The sequence below is a fragment of the Melopsittacus undulatus genome, chromosome 9, assembly GCF_012275295.1.
Source record: "Melopsittacus undulatus isolate bMelUnd1 chromosome 9, bMelUnd1.mat.Z, whole genome shotgun sequence".
In the NCBI taxonomy this organism is placed as follows: Eukaryota; Metazoa; Chordata; class Aves; order Psittaciformes; family Psittaculidae; genus Melopsittacus; species Melopsittacus undulatus.
This window is the reverse complement of record NC_047535.1, coordinates 39,282,164-39,305,830: the sequence shown is the minus strand read 5'-3', so window position 1 is coordinate 39,305,830 and position 23,667 is coordinate 39,282,164. Positions and strand designations below refer to the sequence as shown.

The following is a 23,667-nucleotide window of genomic DNA, read 5'->3' as shown; positions in this document are numbered from 1 at the left end:
TGTTTTCTAATGGACCAAGCATCAATAACTCTTTTTCAGCACTAACCAAGCAGAACCTTGATTCTCCATCAGGCCTCGCCGCTGCCCTGGGATGTGCTAACAGCTACAACGAGCCACAGGGGGATGCCCCTTGTAGAGCACAACGTCCCCATCCGCGAGGGATTTGGGGCAGGACACGCTGTTGCATCTCACTAACGGGTTTCACACTCTGCATGGCCATCTGCTTCCCGCTGCCTCTGTCCAGCTCCCGCTGCTCTGGAGCCAGCTTGGCTCTGCCTTGGCTTTCAAAGGACAGGCCTGGCCGGGGGCCCAGCAGAGCTGCATGTTACACCTGGTGCCGGGTGTCAGTGCTGCCGGCTGGTAAAGGCTGTGGCTCTGACCTGACTGACGGCACCGTGTCCCTCTCTCTCTGCCGCAGATCGGGGGACCCCTCTCTGCCCGGATCTTCCGTTTCCACGGACTTTGGGAGCTGGCAGATGGTGACAGGGTGCGGCAGCATTCGGGAGCAGGCAATCCTGAGCGCGGACGCCTCTCTCCCTTGCAGCTTCCCGGATGAGCTCCCGAGCACTTGCCTGTAAGTGTCTCAAACGCAGCATCTCTCTCCTCGGGGCACTCTCTCGGCTGACTGCGAGCGCTGGAACTTGATCACCATGGCACTTTCGAAGAAGACAGTTAACCAACTGTCCTGTCTTCCCTGCCTCCATGCTTTCCATCCACAAATTCCATCGCTGAGCACTCTTTGCTTATGCTGAACTGGGAAGAAACCAGCGTTTCCTCTACCTAATGATTGGGGGGCACTTTGCTTTCTGTAGGAAGAAGAGGCTTTTCTTTCTTCCCTGAAGATGCTGAATTTGGGCATGATTAAGTGCATTTGAGGATGCATGCTTGTCAGGACAGGACTGCTAACCCAGATTTCCTTGCTTTTGGATCTTGCTCATCTCCATCTCCCCGCTGGGGTCAGATCCTCGCTGCAATAAGAGAGGGGCTTTTCTTCTGTAGCCCCAGTTTTGGCTGACCACACAGCATCATTTGCAGGGGCTGCATGTGGCCAATGCAGAGCAGTAGAAACCCTGCATCCTGCCATGTAAAATGGCTGGGGGGCAATGTTCTTCTCCAAATAGAAAGCCACCTCTGTGGAAGCTTTGTGGAGATGCGCTTTAATTGCTGTTAGAGGAGAACCTTGGCTTGTGCCTTCAGGCTGCAACCTCTCAATCAGGAAACTGAAATGGCAGATGAGGAGCTGCTGCTTGTTAGCTGGGCAAGAGCTGTGCTGACAGACCTGGCAGTCCCGTACCAAGGTCCAAGTACATGCTTTGGAGGCAGAGGGCAAGTGATGTGAAAACCAACATCGCTGTGGGACAGGCATAGAACTGCCTTCTTATGTGTCTGCGCCACTGAGCAGCTGCCCCCAGGTTATGGTGAAGATACAAGACCCATTAATTGGCAGAGGAAAATGTCACAAGAGATGTGGACATAGCCTGGCTGGGATTTGGTCTCCTGCTTTCCTCCGGATACACTGAGCTGCTCCTGCAGTTGTTTGGAGAAGGATGAGCATCTGAATTAGTGACTGCTTTACTGTGTCCTGCATCTGGCAGTGCTGATCACCAGCGAGTTGTTGCTGCTCTTGGAGCTGGATCTAACGTCAGAATAGGGAATTGGGTAGAGAAACATGAATGGAAGTTGAGCTCTGAATCTGCCTGTGCTGTGAGACCATGGGCACATGTGGTGCTTGGGACAGTGAGCTTCAAAGGGAGGGGAACAGCAGCAGTGCTGCAAGTGCTCTGCCCTCTTCAGCCCCTCACTAGAGCTGTGGGGTGCTGTAGGCACCACTCAGTGGGTGCTGGACCAGGCGCTGTGTGGAAGGGATGGGATGTTCCCAGGGGCGCTGTGTTGAGCTTAACCCAGGGCCTCTCCTCTCTCTCAGCTCTGCATCAGCTCTGTTTGCTCAGGAGCCCATTGTGGCTCTGGGCTTTATCCCAGTTTTTCACAGCCCAGCACAGTATGAGGGGTTTGGAAAATTAAATTCCATTTAAGTTCCCACTTTACATCTCAGCTGGCAGCAGCTCCACGAAGGTACGCTTGTCACAGCCTACTTGTGCTTGTGTGGGGCTTGTCAGGGCTTACTTTGAGCTGGGGCTTTGACAGCCTCCTCTCATCCTGCACCCCAAGCTGCAGACGAGCGGGTAGGAAGTGTAGCAGGGCAGAGTTTGGCAGGGAAGCAGGACCTGCCTCCCTGCTTGAACTGCTGCAAGCCCACTGCACCCAGCCTGCAGGGCTCGGTGGCAGGCAGTGCCAGGCTCCTTGACCTCAGAGCGTCTCACTCTAGGAAAGAAACCTAAAAACCTAAATACCAAACCTGCCCTGGAAAGAGGTGCGAGAGCCAGCAAACACGGGACCCAGCGGCTGCACGCCCTCGCTTACCTCTGCCTGTGACATATAAGATCACTCCACTCGGATACAAACAAGTCCTGCTTCCCTGCAGCTTATTTTTACTGCCGGCAGGTTTGTGAGTTCCACGTCCTAATTAGGTTGCCGAAAAAGCATCTTTTTAATGTGTTTAGATGTGTTGCCTCTATTTTTTTTTCCCTTTGCCCTCTGTCTTCTCTTTATTATCAGACACTGTAAACAGCGGCCTGGTTGGCTGCCTCGGCACCGCTTGCTGTTTATAGCCCTCCCACCAGATCCTCTTGCTGCTGTTTCCGGACCGAAGCTGTTGGCTGTGGGTGGTTAACACTTCCATTCAAATGAGCTGTGCCAATTTATAGCCAGCCCAGGCGCTGGAGAGATTAAAGAGAATATTTGATGGGGAAGGTTCGCACTGTGCCCTTGGAGTGACCTTTGAGGAATGGCTTGTTCTCCCTGGGAACCACCGGTGCATCGCTGCAGCACGGACCGGAGTGCTTGGAACAGCCACCTCTGAACCCTGGTCTTGCTTTCTGCCTGTTCCCTCGGCTGAAATAATCTCTTTCCCTCTGCTCTCATCCCCCTGCCCACAGGCAGATGCATGGATGAGCTAGAGAGGAGAGCAGGTCCTGGGGGAAGCCGTGCCCTACTCTGCACACAGCCCTCCTGTTTGCAGAGAGCAGACGTGAAACCGCTCAGCTCTCCTCTTTCCACAGCTGGAGCCCTCCTTGGGGCTTTTGTCACCTTCTCTGCCTCCTCTCATCACCCCTTCCTCACTGCGGGCTGTGCTGGGGCCAGTGGACTTGAGGGATGGCCACAAACAGGTTGGAAGTGATTGTCCAGACATGGCACATGTGGCCCGGCTCCATCTGGCAATGTTGAGTGAGGAGGGGAGGGAGCTGGCGCAGGTGCTGACACCGGTGTGGGGAAGGCAGCACTTTCTGTATGAGCCATGTCCTCGGAGCACTGTGGTTGTGATGGGAGAAACCTGGGGGGTGGTGAAGGAGGAGACCAAGGGGGGAGCTGGAGCTTGGGGGCTGAGAGGCTCCATGGGAGAGCATTGGGTTGTGTTGGACAAGTCATGGAGGCAACTGCTCTAGTGGAGCCTTTTGGAACTGTTGCTGCCTTGGCCACCGTTACCAGCTGAGCACCACAGCCCTGTTGATGCTGTGGACAGAGCCCCAGCCCTGCTGCCAGCATCCTGCCCCACACTGGGAGCGAGAGCTGGGATAGGGATAGGGAGAGGGATGCTGGCCTTGCTAACATCCTCCTTCTCTCTCCTAGGCTGGTGTCGGCGAGCGACCGCGAGTCCCGACTGGAAGAAGTGCGTTCCTCCTTCCTGGCCAGCTACAGCCGCACCATTGGCCTCAAGGCTGTGCCCCCCAGCCCCTCAGGGGCCATCGGGGGCCTCCTTGAGCAGTTCGTGCGAGGTGTGGGACTGAGAGGCAGCAGCACCCTCTGAGCACAGGAACCAGTGCCTGGACAACCGGGGCTGGCAGGACCCATCCTTGGCCAAGCCCTGGGACCCCTCTTCTTGGTGCGGGCACCTGCAGCACCCAACACCGGCATCCCCCTGCCTGGGGCTGGGGGCTCGGGGGGGTCTGGCCCATCTCTGCTGTAAATCCCCCCAGTAAACCCCCCGAGCTGTGCCCTCTCCTGCCTCCTGTCTGGGTTCGGGCGGCGGGAGCTCGCTATTAATAGCCCGGCCCACGCTCCGGGAGCCGCGGCACCGAAATAGCACCGAGCCGGGACCGGGAGGGAGCCCCGGGCGGGGCGGGGATGGGATGGGATGGAGAGGAGGGTGGGGAGGGGGGGATGAACCGGCGCTGGACCGGGCTGGGGAGCGGAGCTGGGTCCGCAGCCCCGGCCGGGGGGTCCCTCTGGGGCTGAGCCGTCGCGGGTCGGGCCGATCACGGGTGCCGGTCCCCGGGGCGGTGCTGCCGGCGGGGCCGGGGCTCTGTGTTGTACCGTGCTGTGCTATACCGTGCTGTGCTGTGCTGTACCGTGCCCGCCCCCGGGCGCGCCCGCCTCGGCGGCGGGGGAGGAGGCGGCGCGGAGCAGCGGCGGCGCCCGGGCGGGGATGGCGTCTCCGGGAGCGCTGGAACCGGCGACCGGCAGCGTGCCGGGTACCAAGGTGGAGCTCACCGTGTCCTGCCGGTGAGCCGGGAGCCGGGCGGGCCGGGGCGGGGGTTGGTGTCCGCGCTGCGGGGTGCCCTGTCCCGCAGCATCCCGCGGCTCCCCGGGCTCGGGAGATGGAAGGAGAGGGCTCCGGGTCCCCCTCGCTCCGTGGGCACAGCTGAACACTCGGTTTGCACCCGTGGGGAGAGGTCCCGTCCGCGCCGCGGGGTCCCGTGGGATGCGGCACCAGGCTCGGGGGCTCGGCGGGACCCGCTGCTCGCACCGGGGCTGGGGTGTCCGGTGGCCCCGCTCAGCGCGGTGCTCGCAGGGGTCGGTGTCGGCTGCGGGCAGCTCCCCGGCTCTGCCCGTGCTGCCAGCTCCGTGCGAGGCGCCGGGGCCAGCAGTGGGGCAGCGCTGGACGGGGGCTATAGGAGAGGTGCTGCTCGGTGCTCTGGTGGGTCCATGGGGCAAGCAGTGGCTGCTGAGCAGTGTCAGTGGCTAAATATAGCCCCGGCACGGTACCGCTGCCCTCGCTGCCCGCAGCCGGGGGTCCTGCCCGCGGGGACCAGCACCAGCATCACCGTGCAGGGAGTCAGGAAACGCTGGTGGCTGCCCCATAAAGCCCCAACCCCTGCAAACTCCGGTCTGCCCCTGACAGCCCCTTTGGGCAGTGGGGCTGTGGGGCCTGGCAACTCCAGGCAGGAGCCAGGATTCACTCCTGGAGATGCCCCAAAGCATGGGCAGGATTCAGTTTCACAGCCCGGCAAGGGCTCAGGGCTGCTGGGGAAGCCTAGGGGGGGGTCTGTGCCCTGTGTGCCATGGCTGAGCCCCCAGCCATGCTCCAGCCCACCCTGTGTGCAGGAAGGATCCCAGCGGAGCCGCTCGCAGGCACTTGCAGCCACTGGCACTTTCCAGTGTCACACTGCGCGAAGGGCAGTGATCAATGGCTCTGCTGGCAGCTGTGGAGGGCTCGGAGCTGCCCAGCCCCTGCTCCAAGTGTCTCTTTCTTCCCAGTCCTGCCCCCTGCCATTAGCCACAGTGGGCACTCCGCCGGTGCCGGCGGCACAGGGGAAGGTTTAATCTTCTAAATGGCTCTCTGTCATGTTCAATCATTGTCAGCGCTGGGGACACTGCTCCTCGCTCGTGCTGCTGTCCCACCAAACCCTGCAGTGGGAACCAGTGTGTCCCCCAAAGGTGCCAGCGTGGCCTTCTGGTGTGGTGATATCCCATGGTCAATGGGGAGCTGCTGTGGGGCTGGGTGGTGGCACGGCTCATGCATGGCTCTGTCCCTCCAGGAACCTGCTGGACATGGACACCTTCTCCAAGTCTGACCCAGGTGGGTGGCAGGGACAGGAAGGGCATGGACTGGCACAGCCTGGCACGGCATGGCACAATGGCATGGCTCTGCTCCTCTCTCCACAGTGGTGGTCCTCTTCGTGCAGGGCTCAGGCAGCAGCGAGTGGAAGGAGGTGAGCACAGACCCCATCACCGTGTGCCTGCAGGGCTCCCAGCCGTGTGCCACCACCAGTGTCCCTGCTCCTGGCTAATCCCCGCCTGGGTTAAACAGGCCCATATGGCCACCGCATCCCTGCTAATGATCCCTCCATGTCCATGATAATGATGCGGCTGTGCCGGCAGCCCTAATCCCACACCAGGATTACTGCCGGGGCAGCAGGGATGGGGAGGGCTCCGGGGGGATCTGCTCTCACCTCTCTCCCTGCAGTTTGGGCGCACCGAGGTGATCGATAACACCCTGAACCCCGACTTTGTGCGCAAGTTTGTCCTTGACTACTACTTTGAGGAGAAGCAAAACCTCCGCTTCGATGTGTGAGTAAGAGCAGCTCCAGTTGGGGTGGAGCAAGGCACCGAGTCGGTAATAAGCAAGGATAATAAGGATATGGCAGGGAAAAGCCTGGATGGGTGGGAAGCAGGGCTGCATGTCAGGGCATCCCTCAGGCACCGGCTCAAGGCTCTCCTCTCCCATCACCAGCTACAATGTGGACTCCAAGAGCTGCTCCATCTTAAAGCAGGTGAGAGCAGGATGTGCAGTGACACCCTGGGGTGACACCGTGGTGGGGTACCCCCAGGCTGTGCCCAATGTGGGTGCTGTCAGGGGAATGCCCCTCGGAGGGCTCTAACCTGCTTCTCCATCTCTCCATGCCCCATGGGGACTGGCAGAAGGTAGGTGCTCACCATGCACCAGCCCCTGTTCTGCCCTGGGAACATGGTCCTCATTGGGGTGCCTGGTGGGGCAGGGTGCAGGATGGGGATAGGACACACCATGGGGGTGCAGGGTGGCTCAAGGGGTGCAGGATGGGTTTGGGGAATATGGGGTGGTGCTGGAGGGATGGGTCCAGGGCATGTGGGGTGGTTGGGGGGGGCACAGGATGAGTTCAGAGCACAGAGAGGGGACACCTGGGGGCACTGGATGGGTGCAGGGCTGGCTCTTGGGGCACAGGGTGTGTTCAGGACACTGTGTGTGTCCCCGCAGCAAGGTCCCTGGTTGGAGGGGGAGATGAGGGCTGGGTGTGATTGTGGGGAGCACGACAGGAGTCCCCGGCTCTCACAGTGTGTTTGGGGACAGGACTTCCTGGGACAGGCATTTGTGGCCCTGGGAGAGGTGATCGGGTCCCAGCGGGGCCGCCTGGAGAGACCCCTCACGTGAGTGCCCCCTTGGTGGGGCAATGGGGGGTCCCACACCATGTCCCTGCCACCCCTCCCTGCTGCCAAGCACCGTGACCCCCATCCCCACCTCCTGCCCCTGTCCCATCCTCCTTGTCCCCGAGCTGAGCGAGATCCTCTGGTGCCAGGGGTGTCCCAGGGAAGCGGTGTGGGACCATCCTGCTGCTGGCCGAGGAGCTGAGCAACTGCCGGGTGAGTGCTGATGTCCTGGTACCCGCAAGGCAGGGGCTGTGTGGCTGTTGGTGCAGGAGCATCCAGCAGCGATGTCCCTGTCCCCAGGACATCGTCACCATGCAGCTGTGCGCCAACAAGCTGGACAAGAAGGACTTCTTTGGAAAATCCGACCCCTTCCTCGTCTTCTACCGCAGCAACGAGGACGGCACGTGAGCACCGGGGCATGGGGGGCTGGATGCGGTGCCGGCCTTACCCTTATCCTGCAGCACATCCCAAGCCTGCCCCTTCCCCACAGCTTCACCATCTGCCACAAGACAGAGGTGGTGAAGAACACGCTCAACCCGGTGTGGCAGCCCTTCACCATCCCCGTGCGAGCCCTCTGCAACGGCGACTACGACCGGTATGGGGATGGGGATAGGGTTTGAGCATCTCTTAGGGTATGAGCATCTTTTAGGGTATGAGCTTCTCTCAGGGTGTAAGCTTCTTTAAGGTGTGAGCCTCTCTTAGGGTGTGAGCATCTCAGGATGTGAGCGTCTCTCCTCAGCGACAGGCAGCTCAGAATTGGGTCCTTATTGGGTTTATTTTCTCCTCTTTTGCAACCCAAATTACATAAAGGCATCCCCCTCCTTTCCAGGGCCCCCGCCATGACCCAAATTTCCCTCTTCCCTCCCGGCAGAGCTGCTCTGCCTGCCTGCAGGCAGGGTGCTGGCCGCAGGGCTGGCTGTCCCCATACCTGGGGGGGTTCAAGGCAGGGGCTGTACCAGCCAGGCTGGCAGCTCACCCACTGCCCACCTTTGCTTTCAGGACAGTGAAGATCGATGTGTACGACTGGGACCGGGATGGGAGGTGAGGCTGTGCCCGTGGGGTGGGGGGCACATGGGGTGCCCCTCACCGGGGTGCCTGGGCACGCTGACCCCATGCTCCTCCCGCAGCCACGACTTCATTGGGGAGTTTGCCACCAGCTACCGGGAGCTGTCCCGAGCACAGAGCCAGTTCACAGTGTATGAGGTAGGGCAGTGGGCAAAGCGGGGGGGCTATGGGGCACCCCACACATGCCGGGGCTGACCCAGTCCTGCTCCCATAGGTGCTGAACCCCAGGAAGAAGTGCAAGAAGAAGAAATACGTGAACTCCGGCACCGTGAGTGGGGCTGGGTCTGCCCCCCCCCAGTTGTGTGTGCTGAGGGCAGGGTTCAGGTCTGACCCCCCATTCCCACAGGTGACGCTGCTCTCCTTCTCCGTCGAGTCCGAATTCACCTTCGTTGACTACATCCGGGGCGGGTGAGTGGGGGCTGGGTGCCCCCCGGCTCCCTGAGACCCCCCCCATGGGGCTAGGACAGTGGTGATGGTGTAGGTGCAGCTTGGGGTGACAAGGGGGTGGTGGTGCAGGATGGGGTTCCCGGGCTGTAGAGGGCTGGCTGGGGAAGGGAGACTCAGGCAGTAAGTCCTGGATGGGGGGACAAGGCCACACTGTGCTGTGGGGCCGGCAGCCTCCCTTGCTCTCCCCTTCCCCATAAGGACGCAGCTCAATTTCACCGTTGCCATCGACTTCACGGCCTCCAACGGTGAGTGCAGCCAGTGTGGGGTGCGCAGGGGAGCCCCTGTGGCTGTGGGGCGGGTGCTGATGGGTGCTGTGCCGCAGGGATGCCATCACATCCCACCTCGCTGCACTACGCGAGCCCCTACCAGCTGAGTGCCTATGCACTGGCGCTGAAGGCGGTGGGGGAAATCATCCAGGACTACGACAGCGACAAGCTCTTCCCTGCCTATGGCTTCGGTGCCAAAATCCCACCCGACGGCAAGATCTCCCACCAGTTCCCATTGGTAGGACCCAGATCTCCCGGCTAGGGGGTGGCCATGGTGGGGAAGGGAAGCACCACGACTGCATCCTGCATTGGATAACATCAGGAGCGTTGATCCTATTCCAAGTGCCCATCCTTATCCTTCAGAACAACAACATGGACAACCCAAGCTGTGCTGGCATTGAGGGCGTGCTGGAGTCCTACCTGCAGAGCCTGCGCACAGTCCAGCTCTATGGTCCCACCAACTTCGCCCCAGTCATCAACCAGGTTGCAGGGTGAGCACTGGGTGACTCTGTCCCTTTTGCTGACCCCAAATGCCACTTTGCTCTCATAGTGCTGGAGGGATCCAACTCCTTGTCCCCCCATAGGACAGCCGCCCAAGTGACTGACGGCTCGCAGTACCACGTCCTCCTCATCATCACTGATGGTGTCATCTCCGACATGCTGCAGACCAAGGAAGCCATCGTCACCGTGAGTGCTCTGTTGTCACCTTGGGTAAAAGCTACACTCGGTGCTACCTCTACTGCCACCCTGCCTCTGCTCCACAGGCTTCTGCATTGCCCATGTCCATCATCATTGTGGGAGTGGGTCCGGCTGAGTTTGAGGGTGAGTTGGGGACAATGGGGAATGGGGATGGAAACGGGATGGAAACATCATCCCTTCCTCTGGGACGCCGACGTACGTCGGCGTCCCAGAGGAAGGGATGATGTTTCCATCCCCTATGACCACCCTACTGGTGCTCAATGACCCTAACTATCACCCCACAGCCATGGAGGAGCTGGATGGTGACGAGGTCCGGGTGTCTTACCGAGGACGATACGCCGAGAGGGACATTGTACAGGTAACCCAGTCCCACCACATGAGAACGATGCTGATGTTTCCAACCAGGATACAAACAACCTCCTTTCCCTCCAAGTTTGTGCCGTTTCGGGATTACGTGGATGACTCTGGGAACCAAGTGCTGAGCATGGCCCGTTTGGCCAAGGATGTGCTGGCTGAGATCCCTGAGCAGCTCCTGTCCTATATGAAGACCCGTGACATCAAGCCTCGCCGGGCAGACCCCCAATAGCTGCTTCATGTGCCATATGGGGACCAGGACATGTGTCACCTCCTTCCGACGGTGGCCAGGGCTTAGCCATGGCGATGTGCCCCCAACAAGGCCGATAATCAGCTGGTGAATGGGGTTGAGACCCCCATCTTCTGGCCAATATGGGGCTGGACGGCCCCAGTACAAAGCAATGCCTTGGCACAACGGGGCTGGCTTGGACTGCACCGTCCCTCGGCAGCGCGGGGCCCGGTTGGTGGGGAGCCACTGTGTATGTGTGTCCCCCGGGGGGCTGGAGGCCGGCCCTGGGGCTGGCTGCATGCCGGGGGGGCTCAGCCCTATAGATACATGGGGCTTTGCCTTGCTCCTGCCTGCGCCCCATTCCTGCCTGTGCCCCACTCCTGCCTGCGCCCCGCTCCTGCCTGCCCCACAGCCCGCCCCGCAGCCGAGGGGAGGGAGTCACCGGGGGGTGCCGGGGCGGCTCGACGGGTCTGTACCGCGGTACCGACTGTCAATAAACGGGTGAACCGGGGCTGCTCCGTGACGGCTCGACGGGGTCTGTACCGTGGTACCGGCTGTCAGTAACAGGCTAACCGGGGCTGTGTCGTGCCGGAGGATACCGGGGCTGCTCGGTGGGGTCTGTATCCCGGTACCGACCATCAGTAACAGACTGAACCGGGGGATGAAGGGGGGATCGGTGGGGTCAGTACCCGGTACCGACCATCAGTAGCAGTCTGAAACGGGGGATGAAGGGGGGATCGGTGGGGTCAGTACCCGGTACCGACCATCAGTAACAGGCTGAACCGGGGGATGAAGGGGGGATCGGTGGGGTCAGTACCCAGTACCGACCATCAGTAACAGGCTGAACCGGGGGATGAAGGGGGGATCGGTGGGGTCAGTACCCCGGTACCGACCATCAGTAACAGACTGAACCGGGGCCGCACCGTTCGGGTAGCGGGGGACCGGGGCGGGGCTCCCGGGCGCGGCCCCCAGTGCCTGTGATTCAGGACGGCAGATTCGCCTCAGGCAGCGAGGCCCAAGCCCGGCCCCCGCCGCTCCTCCCGCGGCCTCCCCTTTCCTCGCCACGCTCCCGCCGCCCTCCTTCGCCTCCCTCCGCTCCCCGCCGCCCGCTGCCCGAGCCCGGCCGGCCCGTGTCGAAAGTGCGGTTGCTAAGGGCGTTGCGGCGCTTTACCCAGCGGCCGCCCCGCGCCAGGCGCCGCCGCAGCCTCCATTGTTGCGGGCGCCCCGGGCCCGCCGCCGCCGCCGCTGCCCATGGAGCCTCCGCCCGCACCCGCCCGCTGAGAGCGGCCCCGGTCCGGTGAGCGCGGCCCCGCAGGCAGAGGAGGGAGGGAGGGCGGGCGGGGCGCCGGGCAGGGGGCGGCGGGGCCGAGGCGGGGGGGAAGCGGCCGGGCCTGGCCTTGGCCTGGGCCTGGCGCCCCCGCTGAGCGCCCCCTCAGCCCCCCGCTCGCCATGGGCGTAGACTTCGACGTGAAGACTTTCTGCCACAACCTGCGGGCCACCAAACCCCCGTACGAGTGCCCGGTGGGCACCTGCCGCAAGATCTACAAGAGCTACAGCGGCATCGAGTACCACCTGTACCACTATGACCACGACAACCCGCCGCCGCCGCAGCACACCCCTCTGCGCAAGCACAAGAAGAAGGGGCGGCAGGCCCGCGCCGCCAACAAGCAGTCCCCCAGCCCCTCCGAGACCTCCCAGTCTCCGGGCAGGGAGGTGATGACCTATGCTCAAGCCCAGCGCATGGTGGAGGTGGATCTGCACGGCCGCGTCCATCGCATCAGCATCTTCGATAACCTGGATGTGGTGTCCGAGGATGAGGAGGTGCCCGAGGAGGTGCCCGAGAACGGGAGCAATAAGGAGAACACGGAGACCCCGAGCGTCCCGCAGAAATCCGGCAAGCACAAGAACAAGGAGAAGCGTAAGGATTCCAACCACCATCACCACAACGCCTCGGCTGGCACCACTCCCAAGCTGCCCGAGGTGGTGTACCGGGAGCTGGAGCAGGACACCCCAGACGCCCCACCGCGCCCCACGTCCTACTACAGGTAGGTGCCTCCCACGCTGCTCCCACTCCTGCCTTGGGTTTGGAGGCAGAGTCAGCCTCACTGTGCACAGGCAGCTTGTCTGTGGCTTGTGGAAATGGTCTCTGCCTGCCTCCACCGGGGCCTGCAGAGCTGTCATCCCGTGGCCTCAGGCTCCTGGAGCTCTGTCTGCTGTCACACTCTGGTTTTGAGGGGTCTGTGCGCCTGCAGAGCTCTTGGTTGCTGCTCATGTCATTGCTCACAGTTTGATTGCTGTACTCTTTCCTTACTGGGACAGTGCATATGATCATAACAAGACCCAAATGTGTCCCTCTGCCTCCCACACTACTCACTGGGGGTGTGCTGGGGTAGCTCTAGAGCCCCCTAGTACCAAGGGTACCTGTGTGATGTGTCTGTTGTCAGACTTAAATCTCTTTTGATTCCATGAGTGGTTTGGGAATCAAATAATCTGTCAAGCAGGGAGTTAATAGTGAACCAGAGTAACATTCATGTGGCCACCCCAGCTGTCCTGGTCACTATGGCCCAGGTGGGCACTGGCACCATGTTCCAGGGATGAGATAATGATGTTATTTTGGGTCAGGATGTTAGAAAAGAAGCCTCCCCCTGAGCTGTCTTTGGCACTGCTCATGCCATGGTGGGGGGTGGTTGCTGTCACTTGTTGGAACAGCAGCTGAGAGAGCTGGACTGGTTCAGCCTGGAGAAGAGAAGGCTCTGGAGAGACCTGAGAGCAGCTCCAGTGCCTGAAGTGGCTGCAGGAAACCTGGAGAGGGGCTTTGGACAAGGGCCTGTAGGGACAGGCCAAGGGAAATGGCTTTAACCTGACAGAAGGGAGACTGAGATGAGCTCTTAGGCAGAAGCTCTTCCCTGTGAGGGTGCTGAGGCGCTGGCACAGGGTGCCCAGAGAAGCTGTGGCTGCCCCATCCCTGGCAGTGTTCAAGGCCAGGTTGGACACAGGGGCTTGGAGCAGCTGCTCCAGTGGAAGGGGTCCCTGCCTGTGGCAGGGGTTGGAGCTGGATGAGCTTTAAGGTCCCTTCTAACCAAAACAGTTCAGTGTTTCTATGAAATAACATCCCCCACCCGCAGTCGGAGTGAAAGCTCCCCTGTGAGAGATAACAGAACATGGTTCCTCCATCCCTGGTTGCTGTTGTGTCTTGGGCACAAGGCCGCTGTCTCCAGAGCATCTGACACCTACTTGGTGTCTTGTGCACACTCCACTCTTGTGCAGGCTCCAGTCTTGTGCTGATAAGTCCCCAAGGCCTGTACCTCACCCATTAGCTGAGTTGTTTTGTCTGTGTTGTGCCCGATGTACTGCTCAGGGTGCTTCTGCACATTCCTGCGTTATCCCTGTTTGGTTTGTGTTGATTTACAGCTTGGCCAGAGCATTTAAACCTTCCCCCGTTTGCAGGAGCTGCAGTTCAGCAGCTCCAGTCCCCGCTGTCTGTGCCCTCACCCTCCTGTGCTTTGTTCCAGGTACATCGAGAAGTCAGCAGAGGAGCTGGATGAGGAGGTGGAGTATGACATGGATGAGGAAGATTACATCTGGCTGGACATCATGAATGAGCGTCGGAAGACCGAAGGCGTGAGTCCCATTCCCCAGGAGATCTTTGAGTACCTGATGGACAGGCTGGAGAAGGAGTCCTACTTTGAGAGCCACAACAAGGGGGATCCGAACGCCTTGGTGGACGAGGACGCCGTCTGCTGCATCTGCAACGACGGGGAGTGTCAGAACAGCAACGTCATCCTCTTCTGCGACATGTGCAACCTGGCTGTGCACCAGGAGTGCTATGGGGTGCCCTACATCCCGGAGGGACAGTGGCTCTGCAGACGGTGCCTGCAGTCACCCTCACGGGCCGTGGACTGTGCCCTCTGCCCAAACAAGGGGGGGGCCTTCAAGCAAACGGACGACGGGCGCTGGGCACACGTGGTGTGTGCCCTGTGGATCCCGGAGGTGTGCTTTGCCAACACTGTCTTCCTGGAGCCCATTGACAGCATTGAGCACATACCGCCTGCGCGCTGGAAGCTGACCTGTTACATCTGCAAGCAGCGTGGTTCTGGGGCTTGCATCCAGTGTCACAAAGCCAACTGCTACACAGCCTTTCATGTCACCTGCGCCCAGCAGGCCGGGCTCTACATGAAGATGGAGCCTGTGCGGGAGACAGGAGCCAATGGCACCTCCTTCAGTGTGCGCAAAACTGCCTACTGCGACATCCACACCCCGCCGGGCTCCGTGCGCAGGCTGCCAGCCCTGTCCCACAGCGAGGGCGAGGAGGAGGACGAGGAGGAGGAGGAGGAGGGCAAGGGCTGGAGCTCTGAGAAGGTCAAAAAGGCAAAGGCCAAGTCAAGGATCAAGATGAAGAAAGCGAGGAAGATCCTGGCGGAGAAACGAGCTGCGGCACCCGTGGTGTCTGTGCCCTGCATCCCCCCGCATAGGTATGACCCCCTGCCCTCCCTTCACTGTGGAGAAGCTTCTCCCTTTCTCCATGCCTCATGTCCCACTTTCCACAAGGATGTTATGTTGTTCCTCTCCTTAGCTTCTCACACAGTTTTCACCTTGCTCTCTGATAGGGCTGTTGGTGCTTTCCTTTGGGAGTCCTGCAGAGAGGCAGAGATGTGCTGCCCTTCAGAGGTTCCTGGGCCCTCAGCGGGGCAGGAAATAGCTGCTGTTAGTGTAATGGCAGAGAAAGAACTTGGCTGGATGTGTCAGGAAGCAGCTGGGGATTCCCGGCACTCCTTTCCTGTTGTGCTGACCTCAGGCGCTGGAGTAAATCAGGCAGGGAGGAGGGAACTTTCTGCTGAGGCTTGTTTGGGTTTTTACAAGCACATGTAGTGATAGGGCAAAGGGAGAATGGTTTTAAGCTGAAAGAAAGGAGATTGAGATGAGCTCTTAGGCAGAAGCTCTTCCCTGTGAGGGTGCTGAGGCGCTGGCACAGGGTGCCCAGAGAAGCTGTGGCTGCCCCATCCCTGGCAGTGCTCAAGGCCAGGTTGGACACAGGGGCTTGGAGCAGCTGCTCCAGTGGAAGGGGTCCCTGCCCGTGGCAGAGGTTGGAGCTTGAGGAGCTTTAAGGTCCCTTCCAACCCAAACCATTCCATGATTCTCTGATTCTCCTGGGGCTGTGCTGGGGAAAAGAGGGAGGTGTGGGAGCGATTCAGGCCTGGGAAATGGGCTGACCCCAGGGGTTGTTTTGGCCCTGGAGCAAAGAGGTCTTGTGTTGGGATTCCTGTGCACAGCTCATCCTACCCTCTGCTGGGCTTCCTCAGCATTTTATGCCTGTTGCAGGCAGTGGCTCTGCCTCAGGGCCAGGGAGCAGTGGGATGCAGGACTGCAAGGGGTGTCTTAAGAGGCCCAGGACTCCTGCCTATGAGGGTCACAACTGTCCTGAGGCTGGCTTCACAGCACAGGAAGGTACTTGGGGCCTTGCCAGGGGTCGTGTTTCTGTCACATCCCAACCCTGAGGGCTCACAGGAAGGCACAAACACCCTTAAGATGGTTTTGGGTCTTGCTGTCACCTTGCAGCTTTTTGCCACAGTCTGCTTATATCCTAACCATATGTTTGTTTGTGCTCACTCGGGGTTGCTCTGTAGCTGGAGCCTCTTTCCTCACATGTGGTTCACTGGCAGGCAGTTCGGAGGCTCTTGCTGCTATCATTGTGCTCACAGTGAATCCCACACTGATCTAGAAGCTGTTAACCTCTCCCCAGGCCTTCCTGTTGGGATTAATTATTCTTCAAGGGCTGTTGCCAGGATGCCAAATGTCTTCCTGTGGGAGCTGTGCTTGGCCAGTGATGGCACATGAGGCTGCCTTCCCTGGCCTCTTTAGCTGATGCAGATGCAGGTCAGGTCATCCCCTGTGGGGTGTGGAGGTGATGCTGGAGCTTTATCCCTTCAGCTTCCCAATAGTCCAGCTTTACAGAACAAGGCTGTCCCAGCCCCTCCAGGCTTTCTACTGTTGTAGGCAGCAGGAGGGTCCCTTCTGTGGTGCTATGGGGTCAGACAGGAGCTCTGTTGTGCTTGTGCCTCCTGTTCCCCCTTCACTCTGCCAGGTTTGGTCAAATTACAGGCTCTCTGGGGCTTGAATTTGTCTGGTAACATCTGTCCAGGGCCTTTGTCAATGTGAGTGGTCCTCAGCCAGGTAAATAATGGTCTGGGGATAACAGTGCCATAATGCTCATGGTCTTGGGGACTGTGGGGCTGTTAAAGATCCAGCCCCTCATACAGATGTGTTGTACCCTGAACTGTCCCAGCCTTTTGCCCAAAAGTTGGCAGGAAGTAGAAGGGAAAAGTCTGTTTTGGATGTTACCTGGTGTTCCCCATTGTGAGTGACTCGGGGAGCAGCTGCCCTGTGTCACTTCACAGTACAACAGTTCCTGCCATGGGAAAGGGTGTCCTCAGCCCCAGGAGCTCCTCAGCTGCCCTCGGGTGGCCTCGCTGCTCCCTCTCCCCAGGCTTGCCTCGCTGATGGGCTCTGGGGTTCCTCTCCCTCCTCCAGGCTCAGCAAGATCACAAACCGTTTAACCATCCAGAGGAAGAGCCAGTTCATGCAGAGGCTGCACAGCTACTGGACCCTGAAGAGACAGTCCCGCAATGGTGTCCCCCTGCTCCGCCGCCTCCAGACACACTTGCAGTCCCAAAGGAACTGTGACCAGGTAAGGGCTGCTTGCTGGGGTGCTGCAGGGACCCTGCCTGTGTGTGCACGTGTGCTTCCTGTGCCTTCCTTTGGAGCTGTGGGCCCAGAGCCTTTGCTTTGCATGTGCTGCCTGCAGGCGCAGAAGGGGGTCAGGGGTGTGAGGAAGGGCAGCCCCAACGAGGACAGCCCCAGCTGCTTTTGCTGCTTCACTTCATGCTCTCTGTGTTGAGAGATGTGCCAGGCAGCACTGGCAGCCTGCCACAGGAAGGGAATCCTGCCCTTTCGTGCTGCTCTGCAGAGTTAGCTCCTGCCTTGTGCCCTCATTTAGCCGGTGGTGATGGCAAACCTGTCACAGTGGCTCTAGTCTGAGGCTGCTCCACAGTGAGTGTTGAGAGGGGTGGCTGAGAGCTCCACAAACACTCTGGAAAGATCCAAGGCCTCACTCCCAGTTCCTGAAACCGCTCCAGGAGCACTCCCTGTGGGTGCTGCTTCCAGCCCACTGTCTGCCTCAGCCCTTAGTCACTGCTTCACAGATGTGAAGTCGTTGATGCCAGAGAGGAAGATTTTCCTTCTGGCTCCTTGTCTGAGCTCCAACTCTTTCTTCCTGGGCCTTTTGAGGCCTGTGACCAGGCAGGGGATTCTCCTGCCTTTGCCCCCTCTCACTTGTATTTACTAGAGGAGGGTTGATGCTGCTTCTGCTCGTCTTTGGCTGTGGCAGAATAAAAGCTGGCATTTTTTGGTGCTCCAGAAGTGAAAGCAACCAGAGCTATGTTCCCTTTTTGCCCTGTTGCCCTTTGCTGGAGCTCTGACCAGCAACGCAGACCCTGGTGTTATTCTGTGCTCTTGGGCAGCTGTGTTAGGAACAGTATTCCCAGAGGCTGGGGATGTCCACCTCCTGCCATCCTAAGGGCTTGGTTACCAGGGAGCAGGTATTTCACTCTGGTTAGAGGTCAGTCTGTTTTTGAGCCACACACTTAGGTTACGACAAGGGAAGTGGGACCTTTGCTAAACCAGAGGGTCAAACATGCTGGTTCCTTTTGCCAGGGAGGAGCCCCAGCACACGGTCAGGAAGGTGGAGATGGGAACACATCTCCCGTCAGCTCATGGTCTCTGATGTTCCCGCAGAGAGACACTGAGGATAAGAACTGGGCCCTGAAGGAGCAGCTGAAGTCATGGCAGCGCCTCCGCCATGACCTAGAGCGCGCACGCTTGCTGGTGGAGCTGATCCGCAAGCGGGAGAAGCTCAAGAGAGAGACGGTAACGACTCGGTGTCCTCCTTGGGGTGGGCATGAGCATGGGCAGCTCTTCAGAGCGCTGTAAGGGGTGTGCGGGTGCCCTCAGCCGTGCTGCGCCCTGCCCCGGTGGCTCTGAGTGAAGGTGGCTGCTCTGCAAGGCTGAGGTGGGATGTGCTGGAGCTGGTGTACACCTCTGCTCCCCACACACAGGGCTGAGGAGCAGCCCCTGTCCTGCAGCTCTGCACCGCTGCTCCCAGGGACTGTCCCTGCTGCTGGGCAGGGGCTCAGCCCCTCTGTTGCTCTGTTTCAGATCAAGGTGCAGCAGGTAGCACTGGAGATGCAGCTGACCCCCTTCCTCATCCTGCTCCGCAAGACGCTTGAGCAGCTGCAGGAGAAAGACACAGGCAACATCTTCAGCGAGCCGGTCCCTCTGTCTGAGGTAACAGAAATCTACGAAGTAAGAACCCCCTCTCCCAGATTTATACTTGACTCCAACTCGTCCCTTGCTCGTGCCAAGGGCTGCCCAGGTGCTGCATCTCCATCTAAACCTCCTCTGGTGCAGCTTGAGGCTGTTTCCTCTTGTCCCATCCCTTGTTCCTTGGGAGCAGAGCCCAGCCCCTCTTGGCTCCATCTTCCTGTCAGGCACTTTAGGGAGCAATCAGGTCCCCCCTGAGCCTTCTCTTCTCCAGACTGAATCCCCCAGGTCCCTCAGCCGTTCCCCATCTCTCTTGTGCTCCAGGCCCTGCACCAGCTCTGTTGCCCTACTCTGGCCCTGTTCCAGCACCTCAAGGTCTCTCTTGTGGTGAGGGGGCTCTGCAGAAAAGCCCCTCTGAGAGCTGAGCTGGTGTTGGCTGGAGCACATTACTCAGCTCTTCACATATTGCTGATGTCTCCCTGGTGTCTGTGAGCAGCTGGGCATTCCCGTTGGGAAGGCAAGAATGCAGGCAGCACACTCTTACCTGTCCTCTCCTGAAGGCCTCTGCTAGGTGATGCATTGAGCAGAGCACAGGAAGGGGTTTGACTCTCAGACTGCAGGCAGATCAGCACGGAGGTGTCCCAGCAGAGCTGGGGGGAATGCTGCACAGTCTCCCCTGCAGCCAGGTCTGGTTTACCTGTCTGCAGTCACCCTCACCCTGGGGGCTGAGCTTGCAGCTTCATCCCTCAGGGAATGCCATGGAGCATACTGTATCCCAGCTGCCTGCAGACAGGAGGAGAGGACGGGATGCTGGCAAGTGCACTGGAGCTGTAAAATCCGCCTCAGAGCGCGTATCTGCTCTAGCAGGTTGAGCACAGCACATGGGCTCCTGCTCCGGAGGCGTTGCTGTTCCTCAAGCTGCACAAGCAGACGGCATTCCCCGATGTGCATTTGGGCACAACACAGGGAGTGATACCTCATTCCTTTAACCACTGTTTTCTTGGAGCAGGTAATGCTGAGGCTGGCTCCCAGGCTCTTAGCTCTGCCTCTTTCCTCACGCAGGTCCCGGACTACCTGGATCACATCAAGAAGCCGATGGACTTTCAGACAATGAAACAAAACCTGGAAGCCTATCGCTACCTGAACTTCGACGACTTCGAGGAGGATTTCAACCTGATCATCAACAACTGTTTGAAGTACAACGCCAAAGACACCATCTTCTACCGGGCAGCCATCCGCCTGCGGGAGCAGGGAGGTGCTGTGCTGCGGCAGGCTCGCCGCCAGGCTGAGAAGATGGGCATTGACTTTGAGACAGGCATGCACTTCCCTCACTGCGTAACGGCGGAAGAGGCTCAGGTCCAGGACATCGAGGATGGTGGGTTCTCATTCCCTGTCCTGGGCTATGAGGGCTGCTCGGAGGCTCCAGCCTGGCTGGAAGGACTGAACCCCCTGTTGTCAGAGCCGAGTGCTTCCCCTTTCCCCCCGTTGTGGGCTTTGCTGGCTGCTACACAGCTCCTGATACCCCTCAGCCAGAGCTCACTGGCTCCATGGCTGTAGTTCTGCTTGTGTCTGGGCAGTGGTGAGCACCACCAGGTACAGCTTGTCCGAGAAGGGTCCTTTTACAGTCCTCTTTTCCGTGCTCCAGCACAAGATAGGCTCAGACAGGGAACTTCCCTGCTTTGTAATGATTCAGGTGCCTTTTGTCTTTTGTTCTTCCTGTTACAACCGCCCTCTCTTTTTCCTTCTGTGTCCTTGCCCTAGATTATGGGAACCCTGGCATTCTCAGGCTGGTTTCCCCACCTTGCTTCCTACGGGGCTCCTTCTCCAGGTCTTTTAGGATAACTTCCCATGTTCACAAGTGTTTGGTGCCATCTCAGCTACTTCCCTCTGTGGGAAGCCTGCCCTTTCAGGCAGAGTAGCTCCAAAGAGTTCCCAGTTTTCTTTCATCCATCTGCTCCTCTTTGTTCCCCAGAAGATGTGCGGCTGCTGCTCTCGGAGAACCAGAAGCACCTGCCTTTGGAGGAGCAGCTGAAGATCCTGCTGGAGCGGCTGGATGAGGTCAACGCTGGCAAGCAGAGCATCGGCCGCTCCCGCCGCGCCAAGATGATCAAGAAGGAGATCACAGTCCTGCGCAGGAAGCTGGCCCACCCCCGGGACCTGGGCCGGGATGGGCTGGAGCGGCACAGCTCCTCGGCCAGGGGGGGCCTGCAGTCACACAACCCCTGCGAGAAGGACCTGCAGACAGACAGTGCTGCCGAGGAGAGCAGCAGCCAGGAGACGGGCAAAGGTACCTCTGCAGTGTCCTTCCTGCCTGGATGGGGCACAGGGTGGGATTGCAGCAGCCCCAGTTGATGAGCTCCAAATGCCCTCAAGTGCCAGCCACCAGCTCTCTGCCTCCAGGGTGGAGATGCTCATGGGGAGCACAGCAAAAGCTCCAGGCAGAGCTGCCTGGTACCACTGAGGGTTTGCCATCTCTGCATCCCAGTTCTGCTTCCCTAAGCAGATCTTTGACTTCATCCAGGCTCTTTGGCAAGTAGGAAGTGTTCAGGGCCTTTGTCTATCAAGGGTGCAGTGGAGTTTTTCAGCTGCTTCCTTCCTGATCTTGACTCCTGCTTTGAGATTGCCTGGGAGACAGGAGGGCATTGCTGGCTGGTGGAATGCTCTTTGATGTCTCCATCTGGCTTTTACTGCTGGCAGACTGGATAGCTTCTCCCTGGGGGTGCAGGCAAAGCTCAGGATGGAGGATCTTCTGGGATAACATTCCCAAGAAATTAAACTATTCTTTGATGCTGCTGCTGTGTGGTTCCTGCAAGAGCCACGGGCTGCAGCTGACACCTTCTCTTCCTTTTCCAGGTCTGGGTCCCAATTCCTCTTCCACCCCAGCCCATGAAGTTGGCAGGAGGACCTCAGTGCTCTTCTCCAAGAAGAACCCTAAAACTGCAGGTCCTCCAAAGCGCCCAGGCCGCCCCCCGAAGAACAGAGACAGCCAGATCACTCCTGGGCACGGGAACAGCCCCATTGGGCCCCCCCAGCTCCCCATCATGGGCTCCTCCCAGCGGCAAAGGAAGCGAGGGCGAAGCCCACGGCCCAGCTCCAGCTCAGACAGTGACAGCGACAAGTCCACTGAAGATGCTCCCATGGGTGTGTGCAGCAGGGCCCCCCCATGCAGCCGGGTGGCTGACGGGGCCCTGTGGGGTTCTAATGCTCTTTGGTGCTTTGCAGATCTGCCAGCCAATGGTTTCAGCAGCGGGAACCAGCCGGTGAAGAAGAGCTTCCTGGTGTACCGCAACGACTGCAACCTGCCCCGGAGCAGCTCCGACTCCGAGTCCAGCAGCAGCAGCAGCAGCAGTGCTGCCTCGGACCGCACCAGGTACCGGCCCTGATGGGGGCTGCCCAGGGGGGGCACTGAGTGGCTCTGAGCCTTGAGCTGCTGCATGAGGAACCCATTTGGTGGTCCCAGTCCCATTCACTCTCCTGCAGCCTGGCTGCTGTTAGGTAAACCCTAGAAAGCTGTGGGGTTTGTGCCTTTTTATAGTGTAAAACCTAAAGGTGAGTGTGCAGCAAAGGGCTAGTGGGGAGTGTGAACCAGGAATTCCCTCTTGGCACTTCTAGCAGCCAGCTCCTGCAGGATCCTTCCTGCCCATGGCTCTGTTTCGGAGCCATGTTTGTCTTTTGGGTCTTCATGGGTGAGATGGGGTGAGGGTCTGCACCAGAAAACTGGGTGAAACTGGGAGAGCCCCAGCGGAAGCACCATCCTTGCCAAGTCCTTCCCAGTGCTATGACCAGTGGTTGGAGCCCATGAGCCCCAGTGTCCCTCCAGGCTCCTGCTGACAGCCCTGCTCTGTCTCTCGCAGCACAACACCCTCCAAGCAGGGCCGAGGGAAACCCTCCTTCTCCCGAGTGAACTTCCCGGAGGACAGCAGCGAGGACACGTCGGGGACAGAGAACGAATCCTACTCCGTGGGCACGGGGCGAGGCGTGGGGCATGGCAGTAAGTGGGGTGGCTGGGGGCCATCACTGTCACCCAGGGTGGCAGCAGCTGACTCTCCTCTAACCCCCCTCTCCTCCGGCACAGTGGTGCGCAAGGGCATGGGCCGTGGTGCGGGCTGGCTCTCCGAGGATGAGGATTCCTCCCTGGATGCTCTGGATCTGGTGTGGGCGAAGTGCCGGGGGTACCCCTCCTACCCCGCGCTGGTGAGTACCAGCGGCCACTCGCACACCATCAGGGCTCCCTCAGTCCCGCAGAGTGGCGCTGGGGGGGTCCCCATCATTCTATTCAGTGCTCCCCCTGTTATCCCTGCAGATCATCGACCCCAAGATGCCGCGGGAAGGCATGTTCCACCATGGCGTCCCCATCCCCGTGCCCCCCTTGGAGGTGCTGAAGCTGGGGGAGCAGATGACTCAGGAAGCACGCGAGCACCTCTACCTTGTCCTCTTCTTTGACAACAAGCGCACTTGGTAAGGCCGGGGGCTGTTGTGGGAGGGGGGCAACCGGAGACGATTGTAACCCTCAAACGAGGTTTTGCCCCATTCCCCGCAGGCAGTGGTTGCCCAGGACCAAACTGGTACCACTGGGGGTGAACCAAGACCTGGATAAGGAAAAAATGCTGGAAGGTCGGAAGTCCAACATCCGTAAGTCGGTGCAGATCGCCTACCACCGCGCCATGCAGCACCGCAACAAGGTGCAGGGCGAGCAGAGCAGCGACTCCAGCGAGAGCGACTGAGCGGGGCCCCCCCGACGGCCGCTCCCCGCCGAATCTCAGGGCAAACGGGGCTCGGGGGGGGGGGGGTCCCCGTGCAGCTGGTCTGCACCCGCCGGGCTTGGATGTCGCCGTCCCGGTGCCCGCTCCCGCCGCGCCCCGCCGTTGCTGTGTTCCGGCTGCACACACGCGCCCCCCCCCAGCCCCCGGCCGGCCCCGCGTTCGGACGTTGTTTGTATTTATTTTGAAGGAAGAAAAAAGAAATCTATTGATTCTTAGAAAATAAAAACCTCCCCTGCGAGCGGGGAACGGGAGCGGGGAACGGGAACGGGAACGAACGGGAGCGGGGAACGGGAACGGGAACGAACGGGAGCGGGGAACGGGAAACGGGAAGGGGCGGACCACGCTT

At 59.8% G+C, this 23,667-nt stretch overlaps 3 protein-coding genes across 13 annotated transcripts in view; all 3 read left to right on the top strand.

Annotated features, from left to right (window-relative positions):
* MTMR14 (myotubularin related protein 14) overlaps positions 1–4,057 on the top strand; it is a 28,966-nt gene extending 24,909 nt beyond the window's left edge. The window contains exons 18-19 of one of the 2 annotated variants that reach the window (XM_034066437.1): positions 419–574; positions 3,688–4,057. In XM_034066437.1, the coding sequence (XP_033922328.1) occupies positions 419–574; positions 3,688–3,865 (334 nt within the window). In that variant the 3' untranslated portion in view covers positions 3,866–4,057. The remainder of the gene's footprint in view (positions 1–418; positions 575–3,687) is intronic. The other variant, XM_034066438.1, reaches the window with a different exon arrangement.
* Positions 4,058–4,483: 426 nt separating this feature from the next.
* Positions 4,484–10,570, top strand: CPNE9 (copine family member 9). Its single transcript, XM_034066114.1, has 21 exons — positions 4,484–4,560; positions 5,817–5,857; positions 5,944–5,990; positions 6,245–6,348; positions 6,512–6,551; positions 6,700–6,702; positions 7,106–7,182; positions 7,332–7,395; positions 7,483–7,586; positions 7,673–7,777; positions 8,182–8,223; positions 8,310–8,385; positions 8,462–8,515; positions 8,594–8,655; positions 8,893–8,939; positions 9,017–9,198; positions 9,324–9,451; positions 9,545–9,647; positions 9,725–9,782; positions 9,944–10,017; positions 10,093–10,570. Exons 1-21 carry the CDS (start codon positions 4,484–4,486, stop codon positions 10,243–10,245), a joined length of 1,641 nt encoding a protein of 546 aa, XP_033922005.1. The 3' UTR covers positions 10,246–10,570.
* Positions 10,571–11,581: 1,011 nt separating this feature from the next.
* BRPF1 (bromodomain and PHD finger containing 1) lies at positions 11,582–23,502 on the top strand. 10 transcript variants are annotated; one of them, XM_005142113.3, is made up of 13 exons: positions 11,582–12,287; positions 13,755–14,714; positions 16,771–16,927; positions 18,034–18,165; positions 18,454–18,582; positions 19,621–19,933; positions 20,531–20,845; positions 21,412–21,699; positions 21,781–21,928; positions 22,413–22,549; positions 22,634–22,752; positions 22,862–23,016; positions 23,099–23,502. In XM_005142113.3, exons 1-13 carry the CDS (start codon positions 11,692–11,694, stop codon positions 23,280–23,282), a joined length of 3,633 nt encoding a protein of 1,210 aa, XP_005142170.2. In that variant the 5' UTR covers positions 11,582–11,691; the 3' UTR covers positions 23,283–23,502. The 10 variants fall into 10 exon arrangements, with proteins under 10 accessions (XP_005142170.2, XP_033921997.1, XP_033921998.1 ...); XM_034066106.1 differs by having other exon boundaries at positions 11,659–12,287; positions 20,534–20,845; XM_034066107.1 differs by having other exon boundaries at positions 11,659–12,287; positions 23,078–23,502.
* The last annotated feature ends 165 nt before the right edge of the window (positions 23,503–23,667 follow it).